Below are 17,171 nucleotides of genomic sequence, written 5' to 3'. Positions count from 1 at the left end.
ACCAGGACAAATGGCATGACTCGTGAGGAAAATGTTGAAAAGGCGGATACTCTTCAAGTAGCTTGAAAATCCTCATTACTAAACCAAATTATGGTCATAATCAACATCAACAGCCAAAGTTTTGAGAAGATCTCGACGGCCAGACCACAACAAAACAAGGTAATCAAGGAAGCAAAGATCCACTACTGTGAAACTTTCCACTCTTCTCTATATAGATTGTTGAGAAGCATTGAAAGGACCTGCCTCCAAGTTATTCTCATATGGATTCTTTTTTGGTATCTTCATCATTGGTTGAACTAGATGGACTTGTGTCTTTTTTTTCAATCAGATTAACTATGTAACATCAGTAACCATTGCTGACTAATGTATGAGCTATGATTATCTATGTTTTTTTTCCTTAAAATATGTTTTTCTGGTCTAATTAAAGTGGTTGTAAACCCAAAAATAAAAAAAACAAACCCTATAATACAAAGACATAATGAGCTAGTATTCATCGCAATCTTTCTTGGTCTACCTGACCTTGGCTTGGTATCAAAAGAGCCCCTCAGTTTCCACTTCTTAACATGATTAAACAGTACTGACTGGCATATTCAAGGTTTTGGATATCCTTTTTATATCTTTTTTCCATCTTTGTAAAGTTTCATTACCTTGTTACACGTGAGAGCTAACAAACTCATTGACTATTTATACACAGACACTAATTGTGATTTAAAAAGCCACAACTGTGGGAAATAAACCTTTTAATTGCCATTTTTAACCTGTGTGCTAACTTCTGTGTCTGTAACAAGGCCAAGCATTCCAGGGTATGTAAACTTTTTATCAGGGGCATTTGGGTGATTTCTGTTATGATTTAAAAAGGATCCAAAAAACGATGTGATAATAAATGGCTTCATGTGATTGCTATCCCTAAATAAAAGACAGTTTTTTGGCATGATCAGTCATAATTTCAATATTAATGCCAAAAATTCACAATTTCTGCCAGGGTGTGCAAACTTTTGAGCGTGATTGTATCTATTCTGAGAAACACAAGACATTAACCACTTGCTTACTGGGCACATATACCCCCCTTCCTGCCCAGGCGAAATTTCAGCTTTTGGCACTGCGTCGCTTTAACTGACAATTGCGCGGTCGTGCAACGTGGCTCCCTGCGGTTTTTCGTTTTTTGCGCTATAAATAAAAAAGAGCGACAATTTTGAAAAAAAATCTATTTTTTCTTTTTGCTATAATAAATATCCATTTTTTTTCTCAGTTTGGGCTGATACGTATTTTTCTACATATTTTGGGTAAAAAAATCGAAATAAGCGTATAGTGATTGGTTTGCGCAAAAGTTATAGCGCCTACAAAATAGGGGAAAGAATTATGACTTTTTTTTTTATTATTATTATTTTTCTTTTTACTAGTAATGGCGGTGATCTGCAATTTTTATTGGGACTGCGACATTATGGCGGACACATCGGACACTTTTGACACTTTTTTTGGGACCATTCACATTTATACAGTGAACAGTGCTATAAATATGCACTAATTACTGTATAAATGTGACTGGCAGTGAAGGGGTTAACACTAGGGGGCGAGGAAGTGGTTAAATGTGTTCCCTACTAGTGATTCTAACTGTGATGGGAGGGGACTGACTGGGGGAGGTGACCGATCTGTGTCCCTATGTACAAGGGACACACCATCGGTCTTCTCTCCCTGACAGGACGTGGATCTCTGTGTTTACACACAGAGATCCACATCCTTGTCTGTGTAACGGCCGATCGTGGGTACCTGGCGGACATCGCGGCCGCCAGGCACGCGCATCAGCACCTCAGTGACGCATTGCAAAGCCACCTTGTGGCCGTCATTTTACAATGGCCGAGGCTCCAAGTGGTTAAAGTGGACCTAAAGTAAAAAAAAAACTGTTCTGCTCTACCTGCATTTTATACGTGATGTTGCAAAAATAATATTGGCAACTAAAATTCCTGTCACACTGAGTTACACTTATTCTAGGTAATACAAGTTGATCCCTGCCCTGACTGACCAGAGCTGAGATAGGCCAGACAATGAATCTATTCCTCTCACATCTCTGGTCCCTTACCAGTGGCATTAGGTGAACCCTTTTGGCAAATATTTGGGAAGCATTTTTAGGTTTTAGTAACAGACAGTGTGTGGCAGGCTGATACAATTTGATGGATGGATGATCAGGTGTTTTGAGGGAACTGGTCCTTTTAATTTGCACTTATTATCATCACTCATTTGACAATCTGATGAACATAAGGCTAGAGTGCAAAGAGCCTAATCCCCAAAGTAAATAAACAAATGGTTTCTGTGAATAAAAAGAATGCGCATGGAAATTTTTAAAAGGATAAGTTAACCTTTCATAACAAGTCGTACCCATATTCAGGGTGTAACCTGTTATGAATTCACTGGCCCCTACACCTCCCGCTCCCCCGCTGTGACCGCTAGCTGGAAATCTTTTCACCTCTAGCTGTCAAAATTTTAAAAATACACAGTCGTGCGGGGCTCTGCTTACCCGGAGCTCTCTGTGAATAGGAAACTACAAGGTTCGACAGCCTTTGCGGCTGTCGGCTTGTAGTTCTCCATGAGCTAACTATCGTACGAGGAAGCTAACCTGCATGACATTGGCAATCTGCTGATCGCTGGTGCAATGCTTTTTAGGCTCCTGCAACAAAAAGTAATAAATGCAAATTTTTTTTAACCTGCAAAAAAATTGCATTTATAATTTTTTGTGAAAAAGTGAACTTATCCTTTTAGTCGGGCCAATATACCATACCATAAAAGTATACCATATTATATCAAAATGAAAATCTTTTTAGTCAATTAATCACAATTACAAACCGAGTACAAAATACATATAACCATACATTTAAAAAAGTATGATATGTGAACATTGGTGTACACTCCACATGAAGATGTGTTTTTTTTTTTTTTTTATTCTTTGTAACACAGACAGATGCTGGTATCACAGTGCTTTTTTCATAGCAAAAGGATAAACTGCACTGGTATTTATCTCAATGCGTTTCGTCAAATAATCACTTCTTCAGGAGATAATATAATCCAAACTGATAGACATCTGTGAAGAGACCATGTCATTAAAGCATGTAATGATAGAACGTGTGCCCACATGAGGAACTATACGTGAATAAATGATATAGAGCTCACTTCCCATTACATATTTCAGTAATTATATTAAAACACCAATCAGTTAATCCTTAATGGAACAGGAACCAGTCATCACCAAATAGCAGATGCCATTAAGAGGCCCAGCTGGATCTGTCTTGCCCGGGAGCTGTGGATTGAGCAGGCTGCCAATTAGATGGCACACAGAGTCACCAGGTTGAGGCCAATATAGTAAGGTGATTGACTAAAACCTATATGTGAAATGGTATAACTATGGTAAACTGTCTCGCCACCGTGGTCAGGTCAGTTCCTATTGCTTTTCCTTTGTCTTATTCCTTTTTTTCCTAGTGGAGCATGCTAAATATATTTTTTGCAAAGCACTTTTATATTGTACCCCTTTATATTTGTTTCCATTTTTAATGGGGACTGACCTGACCACAGTGGTTGGAGTGAGCAAAAAGGATCTCCTTTTTCAACAAAAAACTCTTCTGCTGTTGTTAAATAGGCTATTCGTTTTTATAGAAACCTACTGTGCCCCAAGGTAAATCCAGCCCTGCTTGTATCATTATGCTAATGCTGCTAGCATTCACTTGCTGGCTGCATGTGGTAAATGTAAAATATTAATATTTACCTGACTTAAAGAGATTTTGTATTGGTCCTAAACATAAATCCAAAATATTCTATAATGCCTTTGAAAAGCACGTAGTCTCAGCCTCCTTCATTTTACTCAGCAGGTTTGCTTTTCCAATAACACATTACACATTTTTATACAAGTGCATGTAGTCATTGCCTATTCAGAAGAGCAGAGTACCTGTGTTCACTTTTACTTCACACGCTCTAATGCTGCAAAATGCAACTGTGGCCAGACACAAGAAAAAAAGATGAAGGATGTGTGGCAAGAGCCTCGCCCTGCTTGTGGTTCAAAAGAAATTATTAACTCGGCAGTCTCTAACCTAAAAACCAGCTGTGGTTAAAATCTCAATTAGCATATCTACAACTGAAAAGGTATGAGCAATTAAGAGTCTGCCCCTACAGTACACTTCTATTCTTTACTAAAATCTTAGTTTTTATTAAATGCTTTGAACATACAGTACAGTATAAAACAATACACAATTCAAGGCTTCTTATTGAACATTGTTCCAGAATTAAATAATAAAATCACTCTCAAAAAGCAAAGCATTCATAGATTATTAACAATTGTACGTTGAGCTGTCCCCCAGGTTTCGATTCAGTGAATCAAATTGCAATGTTCCCTAAGGGAGTTAAAAATCAGGAAGGGAAGAAAGGTAAGCCTTGATGTTTACTGCTTCCTGTGTAAGGTAGTAACGTTAAAGTAAGGAACCAGAGTAGAAAAATAAAGACATATAGGGCGTTAAAGTGTTCTAAAAAAAAAAAGGGAAGGGGGGTTGATCCCTACTGCCATATCATTTAGGTTGGTGAAAATTTCGTCAAAGGCCCAATGATCAGTCTGGTGGGATGGGAGGTAATGATCTATCCAGAGAGGGTGATTTACTAAAACTGGAGCACTCCGAATCTGGTCCAGCTGCGCATGGTAGCCAATCTGCTTCTAACTTCAGCTTGCTCAGTTAAGCTTTGACAGTAAAACCTGGAAGCTGATTGGTTTCCATGCAGAGGTGCACCATATTTTGCATGCTCCAGTTTTAATAAATAACACCAAGAGTCTCCAGATGCATTTTAACATAGAGACTGTTTGAGGACCACTGACATTTTCTAATTGAGGGATTTATTTTCTGCTTCACTCGGCCAATTGTGGCGGTTGATGACTGCATGCTTTAGCAAGATTCTGTTTGGCTGCCATGAAAAGCAATGTCAGTAGGTGAACATGGTTTTTCTTGTAGTATTCAGGTTTTACGTTTGGCAGAGCCTCTCTTGGATTTTTGGCTTTAGGTGGAATTACTCCAAACAAATCCAGCTATGTGTGGGCAGGTAAGTAAAGTTTCTAAATTTAAAGAGAAGACTTTCCTAACAAATGACACTTACTGTTTTTTTGCGAAGTTGAGTCTTGATTCACAGGACTGAGTTCTGCTGGTGACTTGGAGAGCAAACATCTTGAAATATTGGGTTTGGTTTTTCTGTTTAAAGTGATCATCAATATAGTTTGTGTTTTTGTGTGTAAAACTAACATGGTTTTCAGTTATTTTTTTATTGGTTTTATTTATTTTTCCTTTTTTTAATTTTTTTTTAGGCAGATCAAGAGACTTGACTTCTATGGAAGCACAGAATGAAATTGTCCCTAAAATTGCCAAGATGACTGTCTCTGGAAAGAAGCAGAAAATGGGATTTAATATTCCAAGGTATGTTGTTGCTCTGTACCTATGATTTACAAATTACAGTATCGTAAAATAGTATTGATACAACTTCAGTGCTACTACATGCAAAAAGAATGATGTATATGTTTTGATAAAGTGCTTAAGGTGTCCATGAAAGATAGTATGATGAGCAGATGTGTTGGTATGAGTGGCAGGTGGCAAAAGATGCCAGTACTCAAACCTGAGGGGACCTGCCACCATTTTTATTTGTAGATTCTTGATAGGAGGGTACACAGTGGTCGCCAACCTTTCCGACCTTAGATGCTGCGGCTCTGTGCCCCCCCCCCCCCGCACTCTGCATAAAACTGCTGCCTTACACAGACACCAAAGACTCATCAGCCATGTTCTCGAGCCTCCTGCTTCCTCCCACAATCTGTGATCAGCGCTACCATTGGAAGTCCCCTCCTTCACCTCCCACTCTCTGCACTACTCCCGGCGCTTCCCACTTTGAAATCTTCCATGTGTATGTTGAAGGACATCTTCAAGGCAGTTAAAATAGGTATAAATGAAAGTTATAACTACTTATTCTTGTGTTCACCAGGGCTGAAGTAATTGTGGCAGTGCTGTTGCCATGGCTACCAAAAAGGGGAGACTGGAAGATGCTTTTAATGTTCATATGCCAGTAGCTAATGGGCAAGTGTTTCCCATGTTGACTGTTAAGTCACTACACTGTTGCCTCCATCAGAGCTTCCCTGCTGTTGGAAGGCCCAGCCGGGTTAATTTCACCGATCATTAAGGCCTCATGTACACTGGATGTTTTTGCAGTTCTTCCTAGGGGCGTCAGACCTTTTTTTTTTTTCTGCCTCTAAACTTCCCTGCTTCTTAGCTTATATGTCCATGCACACTTTGACTTTTAAGGAGCTTTTAGAAGCAGGAAAAAAACACTGGCAGTACGTTCAGGAGCAGCAGAGTTTTGGCAGAAAAAACAATTGAAGCTTGCCAAGACTAGGTGTGTTTATTTCGGTGGTCAGAATAAATTATTATTGTCAGCGAAATGAATTGACGCCTGTAAACGCGCCACATACTTTTACAAGCGTCAGGTGTTTTTTTTGTGGCCAAAATGCTGCTGCCAGTAGTAAAGACTTTTAGGAGAATTTCCACACGTCTTTTGTGCATGGGCAGTAGTAGTTCTTGTTGTTTCAAAACGGTGTGTTTGTTAAATTAAACAGATGGGTAATAGGCTTTGGACAATTGGGACAGCAGATAAAGCCCTGTTGTAAGAAGAGGTTATTTTGGATTAAAGGGAAGTACCGTACTGACATGGGGACAACCTTAATTAAAAGGCGTGGTGGTTCTTATTCTTATACAGGATTTACTAAGTGCTAACAGTTTGCACAGCACTTTGCAAAATAAAGTGAGGCAGTATAGTTACAATACAATTCAATACCTGTAGAGGTAGGCAAGGCATCCCTAAATAGATGAGTTTTCAAGGATAACTTGAAGGAGGTTAGAGTAGGAGATGGCCGAATAGATTATGGTAGGGTGTTGCAGAGGAAGAGAGAGGCTCTGGAGAAGTCTTAGAGACGAGCACAGGAGGAAGTGACGTATGTTGTAATTAGCATTTTGAATTTTACGCGTTTTGGTGACCAGGAGCCAGTGGAGGAATTGGCAAAGGGAAAGTTCATGGACACGAAGTGGTTTGAAAGGTTATTAAATCTGGCAGCAGTATTCATGAGAGTCTGAAGGTACACCAACAAGGAGGTAGTTGCAACAAGTGAATTTAAACATAAGTTAATCGGAAGCTTTGTGGTGTTGATTGTTAAGAAGGGGCTCATTTTGAAATCGTTGCAGAGATGAAGGCGGCAAAATTTTGCCAGGGATTGTATATGGGGCAAAAAAAAGACTGCAGACCAATATTATACCTGACCTTAGGGAAGTAGTTGATTGCAGGACAGTTGATCTCAATGGAGAAGCTGGGTAATGAGATGCCAGGGGAAGGGGAAGAAATATCATGTGCTCAGTATTGGAAAGATTGAATTTGAGGACGTTATGCAGCATCCATCTATGTCAAATGGTAAGTTAGTGATGTGTGAGGAAGTCTTCCTCATAGAGGTGGTATTGGACACCATGGGAGGCTATCAACTGGCCCAGGGAGGAAGGAGATGTAGATGGAAAATAGAAGGTGCCCAAGGATAGAGCCTGGGGGAACACCTATGCAAAGAGTAAGAGGAGAGGAACAGACAGTACTGATTTTGAAACTAAACATTTTTCCTTCAAAAATGTATTTATAAAAACGTATTTTCCGTATGGGATATACAGTGCATCCGGAAAGTATTCACAGTGCTTAACTTTTTCCACATTTTATGCTACAGCCACCAAAATTGATTTTATATTTTATTATTTTCCTCAAAATTCTACAAAACCGTTCCCCATGACAATGTGAAAAAATTTGGTTTGAAATCTTTGCAAATTTATTAAAGATAAAAAAAATTGAAAAAATGTACATGTACATAAGTATTCACAGCCTTTGCTTTGTTGAAGGACCTTTGGCATCAATTACAGCCTCAAGTCTTTTTGCGTATGATGCTACAATTTTGGCACACCTATTTTTGTGCAGTTTCTCCCATTCTTCTTTGCAGGACCTCTCAAGCACCATCAGGGTGGATGGCGAGCGTCGGTGCACAGCCCGTTTAAGATCTCTCCAGAGATGGCTGGGCCACTCAAGAACATTTATAGAGTTGTCCTGTAGCCACTTCTTTGTTATCTTGGCTGTGTGTTTAGAGTCGTTGTCCTGTTTAAAGATGAACCTTTGCCCTAGTCTGAGGTTCAGAGTGCTTTGGAGCAGGTTTTTATCAAGGATGTGTCTGTACATTGCTGCATTCATCTTTCCCTCAACCCGACTAGTCTCCCAGTTCCTGTCATTGAAAAACATCCCCACAGAATGATGCTGCCACCACCATGCTTCACTGTAGGGATGGTATTGACCAGGTGATGAGCTGTGCTTGGTTTCCTCCAGACGTGACACTTGCCGCCTGATTGATGGAGTGCTGAAGAGATGGTTGTTCTTTCGGAAGGTCCTCCTCTTTCCATTGAGAAACACCGGTCACTCTGTCTCTGAGTGACTATCTGGTTCTTGCCCACCTCACTGACTAAGGCTCTTCTCCCCTGATCACTCTAAATCACGCTAAAAGCCAGCAGCTACATATACTGCAGCTGCTGGCTTTTAATAAATGGACACTTACCTGTCCTGATGTCCCTCGATGTCGGCAGTAGGGTTCCCATTGTGGAGCCGGAAGGCTACGCTGCCGCCACCATTGCAGGCAAGGTAGCCTTTTGGCTTCTCGCCGTGAAACCCTACTGTGCATGCTCCAGGCCCCGCTCCTCTCTCCTTTTAGCCTGGCAGCCAGGAGAGGAGGGAGCCCCGCGTTGACGTCATGGCCGCGGCCGGACTCCCAGAAGTGGGAAAGGATACCTGTCAAAGATAGGTATCCTTCCCCCCCCCTTCCCGAAAGGTGCCAATTATGGCACCAGAGGGGGGGAGGGATCCGATGAGCGGAAGTTCCACTTTAGGGTGAAGCTCCGCTTTAATTTAAAGAGAACTGTGAAAGTCCTTTAAACACAATTTGTGGTAAACTAATGACCGTGAAACTGTTTACTAAATTGTATTGATTAGTCATTTGTCATAGATTTCTCTTTCCCTCCATTTATTTTTATTTAAACAGCATCATATGTTTATCATCGGGAACAGGATATGAGAATAACTGCTGATGAATGATAGACTTATGTACCATATTTGAACAGGTGGAGAGAATTGAGTCAAATGTGTTTTAAATACAGCTATAGAGAATGAGCCTTCAGATCGACACTGTAGGTAGCAAGTGCAAAGATGACTAATATCCGTGTCCCTTTCTTCAAACATTTGGGGTTTTGCTTCTTTACGTAAGGTTGAGTGGCCGTTAAAGCCTCAGCAATTTCTCAGAGCTGTTTGCAGACTTTTCATAAATGTTTCCCTTGTCTTTTACTTTGGTAAAGCCCAGTTTTAATGGGTGTGTGAAACTTTTTTGTTGAATTCTGTAGCTTTGTGTAGACTTCAATTTTCTTGTTAATTCACAGATCTTTTTTTTTTTTTATCTCCTTTTTATGTTTTCTAAAATCTTTCACATTATCAGAACTTTATTTCAAGCATCTTTAGTTGAGTGAAATCTTTTTAAATATTTCTGTACATTTCATCTGCCGCTCTATGTACTAGTCTTCAGGTAAAGTATTTAGCCTGACTCATTGGGGCTGCTTTACTAAAGGCAAGTAAGCTGTTCATTTTGCAGGGGATTTTCCCTTAGCTTAGTGAAAGAGGTGAGGTTCTGCTGCCTTTCACCAGCCAACCATTTGCAAGCAAAAATCCTTTTTTCTTTCTTGCATGTGATTAGATATTCTGTGCGATAGGAATTATTATCACCTTTACTAAGCTAAGGGAAAATTCCCTTCCAAAGTAAACCGCTCAGTGCAGGGAAAGGTGCACAGTACCATGTTACAACCTAAATATGGGTGTAGAATGTTACTAAAGGTGAACTTATTCTTTAAAATGTGGACAGGCTCCATGATGCAACCTAAATATGGGTGTAGAATGTTACTAAAGGTGAACGTATTCTTTAAAATTGGGACGTGCTGCTCTGTTCCTAAACTGTTGTCCATTTCTAGTGATTGTTCAATTACTTAACACTTCACCTAACAATTTTCCTACAGTCTTAAAAAACAAAACAAAGCGAGCGTGTTTATTACCCACGTCCGTCTTCACCTTTGGGTCAAATTGAGTTATCAGGGTAAAGTAGTGAGTTGCATGTGCTGCTATAGTGTTAGATAAGGATGGCAGCTAAGGACTTGAACAAACTTTCCAGACACAAAGTTGGTAACACCGTTCAGTCCCATCAGCTGTCAAACTTTCCTAGTTTTACAGGCTGGCCAGTGCACCTGTGCCTTCCACTTGAACCTAAATGCCAGAGTCTCATGCCTTAATGCCCAGTTTGCAAAAGGTCTTATTCAGCATTTTTCAACTAACATGAGTTTTGATCATTGGACATTTCTTTGCAATAAACACGATTTTACTGTAAGGCTTCATTCACACGGACACTCTGCGTTTAGCTTTTCTAACTGTCGGAGAAGTTATCTGAGAAATATGAACAGTTTTTTTTTTTTTGCCTCCCAGATCACTTTTTCCTGTTTTTAGATGTTCCTGTGTTAAAGCAGGTTTTGTTGTGTTTAGACATATTTATAGTGTCTAAACACTATAACAGTTAAACGGAGTGTGAATGGCCCCATTGAAAAGTCATTACATACATTAAATGCATTTGGAAAAGTCCTCTAACCACATATAAACACAGGTTTGACAGTTTTTGTTAGAATGAGGCCTAAAAGCCAACTGATTTTATGATCAGATTTGTTCTTTCTTCATATTATAGCACAGCATCTGAGGTAAATGGACAGGCTGTTCCTTTGTCTGCAAAAAGCCAGCATATGGATGACATTGTGGAGGAATCTGAGAGCACCGTTCCATTACCCACACAAATAAACACATCACAGGGCTCTGATGAACTTAATGCCATATCTCAAGTAAAAAGTTCGGGAAAATCCAAGCAGAAAATTAATGTTAAAGAAGAGCTAGAAAAGAGACAAGGAGGAAAACAGCTGCTAAACCTTGTTGTAATAGGTAATGTGTAAGCATTTTTCTTTCTTCTACGCCTTGCTGTTCTGGTTTAGTGTTATTCATAAGACATTGTTTTGTTTTCTTGCAAAAGCTGATATTTATTGCTACATTGTTAAAACGTGTTTAAATCAGCCTTTCCCCAAAGGAACCCTTGAAATAATCTTCAGGTCTCAGGGAACCCCTGCTAAAACCAATTAAGGTCAGTGGGACAAGTGCCTCCTAAATTGGTGGCCAGTAGGAAGAATGCCCTTAAAGTGATGGTCAGAATGCAACTTTTGCAACCAAAAAACTCATTGGTATCCTACAATTGGCTCTGGAACTAGACAGGCACTATCAACCCTAGGGTTCGATACAACTCTGCATGAGAATGGCTGGTTTAAAACATTTTTTTTTTTAAATATAAACCTGTCACAAACCTAGACATATGGTGATAAAATGCATAATCAAAGGTTATCTTTAGTGAAACCTTAAAGTGTAAGTAAACCTCCCTATTGTTTTCAGCCAAGGAAGCTGCCTTCTTTGCCTCTGTTTAATCTATAACTGCCATGATCAGTTTAGACACCAGCCATTGGATGGCTTGACAGTGTGGTTAAGAGCACAACCAGTGGTAGTGTTACATTTCCGGAAATGAAACTGTTTATGGGATAGGTTTACTTACGCTCTAAGTGTCATAATGATGATTAGGTCTGAAGATAATATATAATGATTTTACAATATATGCAATTTAAAAATTATAGGTTGATTCAGAAAGATTAGCGTATCTTTCTGCGGGCGTAGCGCATCTCAAATGCGCTACGCCGCCGTAACTCAGTCAGGCTAATAGTGTATTCTGAAAGATCTTACGCCCGAAGTTATGGCGGCGTAGCGTATATGGGCGGGCGTAAGCCTGCCTAATTCAAATGTGGATGATGTGGGCGTGTTTTATTTAAATTACTTGTGACCCCACGGAATTGACGTTTCTTACAAACAGCGCATGCGCCCTCTGTGAACGTTTCCAAGTGCGCATGCTCCAAATTACGCCGCAAACTGTCAATGCTTTCGACGTGAACGTAACTTACGTACAGCCCTATTCGCGAACGACTTGCGCAAACGACGTAAAATACGACGCTGTCCATACCCAACATGACTTACCCCTGCTTTATGAGGGGTAACTTTACGCCGGAAAAAACCTTACGTAAACAACGTAAATAAATGCGCCGGGCGTACGTAGGTTTATGAATTGGCGTATCTACCTAATTTGCATATTCCTTGCGTAAATCTACGGAAGCGCCACCTAGCGGCCAGCGTAAATATGCAACTAAGATACAACGGCGTAAGAGGCTTACGCCAGTCAGATCTTGGCAAGATTCTGGCGTATCTTGTTTTCTGAATACAGAAAAAAGATACGCCGGCGCATCCTAGAAGTTACGCGGCGTATCAAATGTCCCGATCGGATTGGCCGATTTAAGTTTCAGGTGGACCCGATTGGAGCCTCCATTCTCCTCTATGGAGCGGCGGGTGTGAACGTTTATATAAGCGGAGCAGGCACAGACCTGTTATCCACCTGCTCAGCATGGATCAGCAGACAGATCACCTGCTGAGCAATCGGATTGATGCCAGAGTCCTCCCTGTGTGACAAAAGGGGCCTTGGTTCAAATAATCTTCACTGCACTGAAAGTGGAAGGGGCAGGGGGTGGACATCGGAGGAAGAGGATTTCAACTACAGTCCGAACTCGAATATTTTCTTTCTTGGTTCCAGATCCATAAATATTATTCGTATTGGATGCAAGCAGCTCAATGGGAAAACTAGGCAACTAGCACTTTAAAGAGAAGAGGTTATCAGTGGTGGCTTCAATGTTTTTATTATGACTGGCTTCCTTTAGCCGGTTTCAGACATGAGGCGCATTTTACATATGCTTAAAAACTTTATTGAAAAAACCCATCCAAATGGGAAACATAAAAAAAATGGGCCAAATCCACAAAAGAGATACTCCGGCGTAAGCCGTCGTATCTCTGGTTCTAACTTTGGAACTGATCCTCAGAAGCAGTTTTCCTAAGTTAGGCAGAAGATCCGACATCTGTAAGGGACTTACACTGCCGGATCTTAGGATGCAGTACCGCATCCGCCACTGGGGGCATTTCGAGTCGAAATGCCTCTGTTAGTATGCAAATTAGCACTTAGGGCGATCCTCAAAGCTTTTGTGCCTAGTTTTTTCGCCGTAAGTGTTAGTTTGCCTGGTGTAAAACTAGGGCTGCTTTTACAAGGTGTAAAGTTAGTCACACCTTGTAAAGGCCCATTCAAGCGACGGCATTTGGTATGCATTCCCGAGGGAGAACTCCACGGCAATTTGTAAATTCCAAACCGGCATGGGTTCCCCCCCAGGAGCATACCAGGCCCGTAGGTCTGTTATGGGTTGTAAGGAGACCCCCCCTCCGCCGAAAAATAGACGTAGGGGGTCCCCCTACAATCCATACCAGACCCGTATCCAAAGCACGCTACCCGGCCGGCCAGGAAAGGAGTGGGGACGAGCGAGCGCCCCCCCCCCTCCTGAGCCGTGCCAGGCCGCATGCCCTCAACATGGGGGGGTTGGGTGCTCTGGGGCAGGGGGGCGCACTACGGGCCCCCCCACCCCAGAGCACCCTGTCCCCATGTTGATGAGGACAGGACCTCTTCCCGACAACCCTTGCCATTGGTTGTCGGGGTCTGCGGGCGGAGGCTTATCGGAATCTGGGAGTCCCCTTTAATAAGGGGGCCCCCAGATACCAGCCCCCCACCCTAAGTGAATGGATATGGGGTACATCGTACCCCTATCCATTCACCTGTAGGCAAAAAGTAAAATGTAGTAAACACACAACACAAGGCTTTTTAAAATAATTTATTATTCTGCTCCGGATGCCCCCCCTGTCTTCGTTATTAGCTCAATTACCAGGGGGGGCTTCTTCTTCCACTCTCCGGGGGTCTTCTCCGCTCTCCGGGGGTCTTCTCCGCTCTCCGGGGGGGCTTCTCCGGACTCCGGGGGGGTTCTTCCATCTTCTCCCCTCTTCCGCTCTTGACTCGGCGAACCCCGGTTCTTCTGCAGCTCTCCGGTGCCTTCTTCTTCAGCGCTGGCTGCCTGCTATGTTTGTGTGTTAGCTCGATTTCAAACAGGCAGCCGGCGCGGTCTTCTGTGGCGTCAGGGTCTTCTGGTCTTCTCCCCTCTTCCGATGTTGCCTCGTCGCCTGTTGTCGCTGTAATGATGGAAGCGCGCCTTGCATCCCATTTATATAGGCATCACCGTCCCATCATGCTCCGGTAGGTACCCACGTGGTGGGTGCACGTGGGTAGGCACCCACCACGTGGGTACCTACCGGAGCATGATGGGACGGTGATGCCTATATAAATGGGATGCAAGGCGCGCTTCCATCATTACAGCGACAACAGGCGACGAGGCAACATCGGAAGAGGGGAGAAGACCAGAAGACCCTGACGCCACAGAAGACCGCGCCAGCTGCCTGTTTGAAATCGAGCTAACACACAAACATAGCAGGCAGCCAGCGCTGAAGAAGAAGGCACCGGAGAGCTGCAGAAGAACCGGGGTTCGCCGAGTCAAGAGCGGAAGAGGGGAGAAGATGGAAGAAGCCCCTCGGAGTCCGGAGAAGCCCCCCCGGAGTCCGGAGAAGCCCCCCCGGAGTCCGGAGAAGCCCCCCCGGAGAGCGGAGAAGACCCCCGGAGAGTGGAAGAAGAAGCCCCCCCTGGTAATTGAGCTAATAACGAAGACAGGGGGGGCATCCGGAGCAGAATAATAAATTATTTTAAAAAGCCTTGTGTTGTGTGTTTACTACATTTTACTTTTTGCCTACAGGTGAATGGATAGGGGTACGATGTACCCCATATCCATTCACTTAGGGTGGGGGGCCGGTATCTGGGGGCCCCCTTATTAAAGGGGACTCCCAGATTCCGATAAGCCTCCGCCCGCAGACCCCGACAACCAATGGCAAGGGTTGTCGGGAAGAGGTCCTGTCCTCATCAACATGGGGACAGGGTGCTCTGGGGTGGGGGGGCCCGTAGTGCGCCCCCCTGCCCCAGAGCACCCAACCCCCCCATGTTGAGGGCATGCGGCCTGGCACGGCTCAGGAGGGGGGGGGGGGCGCTCGCTCGTCCCCACTCCTTTCCTGGCCGGCCGGGTAGCGTGCTTTGGATACGGGTCTGGTATGGATTGTAGGGGGACCCCCTACGTATATTTTTCGGCGGAGGGGGGTCTCCTTACAACCCATAACAGACCTAAGGGCCTGGTATGCTCCTGGGGGGGGGAACCCATGCCGTTTTTTTCGTTGAAAATTGGCATGGAGTTCTCCCTCTCAGGAATGCATGCTGAGCGACGCTGTCATTTTTTGTTTTAATTATTTGTTTTCCCGGCGCGTTTTTTTTTCACCCGTCGCAACTTTAGTGTCCCGTCGCAATCCACAAAGCCGCCCGGCGTCAATTACGTTCGCGCGATGCACGTGGGGAAAATGACGTCACACGCATGCGCAGTACGGCCGGCGCGGGAGCGCGCCTCATTTAAATTGTAAACGCCCCCCGGAGAGGAGGAACGCCTTACAACGGCGGCACTTAACTTACACGGCTTGAAATTTTTACGTAAGTGCTTTGTGGATCAGGCACTTAGGTAAAAACTTTAAGTCAGTGTAACTTAACTGCTGAAAGTTAAGTTACGCCGCCTGGCTGAGGATTTGGCCCAATATTCCTAATGGGGAAATGAACAGGACTTGAGAATAAACATTCATTGGTGTGTGAATTTTAGCTTCTACTGCACAAGAGAAAATATATATTTTTAATCTTTTTGCCTTTTGTAATCAGGCCATGTTGATGCTGGGAAAAGCACACTTATGGGTCATCTATTATATCTCTTGGGACATGTGAACAAACGAACCATGCACAAATATGAGCAAGAGTCCAAGAAAGCAGGAAAAGCGTCTTTTGCATATGCTTGGGTGCTTGATGAGACAGGCGAAGAGAGGCAAAGGTATTTTTTTCTGAGATTCGTGGCTTGTCTTAAATAGCTGGGTATGTAAAAACTTCTAGAATCCATAGGTCACTCATCAGTTTGAGGGAAGACATTTGCATGTTTCTGGTTTTGTTTATTGGGGTATGAAGCTATTCTCTTATTATAAATACTGCATCTCTTAAACAACATTCATTGTCATTTGAATTTTATATATTTTTCTGCTGTTCGATGTACATAATCCAACAATTTTATTTCCTTTTTGTAGAGGAGTGACTATGGATGTAGGCATGACCAAATTTGAAACAAAGTCCAAAGTTATTACTTTAATGGATGCTCCAGGGCACAAGGATTTTATCCCAAATATGATTACAGGGGCTGCTCAAGTGAGTTCTGTCTTTTTTTATTATCAGATATGTAGTCTACATTTATTTACCTAGAAGTGTTGACTTTTTTTTTTTATTTTTTTTTTTATGATTTAATCTTTTTTTATTAGAAAATTATTTATGTATAAAACAAGCAAACATTGGTCATAAAACCAAATCCCTCCGCGGAGAGCAACAACATTATAGACATGCATCATAACTTATTTTCCCACTTTTTCTTGACATATATATTTTTTACATATAAACCTGCTTTTTTCCATAATGTGTATAGACGGTTTCCTGTCTTTTAGGCTGATGTGGCCACTTTGGTTGTAGATGCCAGCCGAGGGGAATTTGAAGCAGGCTTCGAAGCTGGTGGACAGACACGTGAGCATGCACTGCTGGTCCGCTCTCTTGGTGTAACTCAGCTTGCAGTAGCAGTCAATAAAATGGATCAGGTACATTGTCTTATATTTTTTAAATACATTTGCTGAATTATTCCCTGTCTATGAAAAACCATGTGCATATGCCTTATGCTCTGTTAGGCTATGACTTGTTTGCATCAGTAGCCATAGTTTTAATGCCCGGTAAATGGAGGTTATCCTTCCTAAAGTTTTTTGAACATTCTTAAATTTGGTTACTCACAGATTCAAATTTAGCCAGTTCAGCGGGAACAGGGCAACTTTCAGTTTGTGTGTGTGCGTAGCCCTCCTGGTTTAACAGCAGCCGACCGTTAGATGCTGGAAAACACTGTTCA

The 17,171-nt window shown here is 42.4% G+C and overlaps 1 protein-coding gene across 1 annotated transcript in view; it reads left to right on the top strand.

Moving 5' to 3' along the window:
* HBS1L (HBS1 like translational GTPase) overlaps positions 1-17,171 on the top strand; it is a 174,415-nt gene that overhangs the window by 105,498 nt on the left and 51,746 nt on the right. The window contains exons 5-9 of the mRNA XM_040350475.1: positions 5,327-5,435; positions 10,844-11,091; positions 15,905-16,070; positions 16,318-16,435; positions 16,726-16,872. Of these exons, the coding sequence (XP_040206409.1) occupies positions 5,327-5,435; positions 10,844-11,091; positions 15,905-16,070; positions 16,318-16,435; positions 16,726-16,872 (788 nt within the window). The remainder of the gene's footprint in view (positions 1-5,326; positions 5,436-10,843; positions 11,092-15,904; positions 16,071-16,317; positions 16,436-16,725; positions 16,873-17,171) is intronic.

Source organism: Rana temporaria, chromosome 4 (assembly GCF_905171775.1).
Source record: "Rana temporaria chromosome 4, aRanTem1.1, whole genome shotgun sequence".
Lineage (NCBI taxonomy): Eukaryota > Metazoa > Chordata > Amphibia > Anura > Ranidae > Rana > Rana temporaria.
This window is presented reverse-complemented; position numbering and strand designations above follow the sequence as displayed.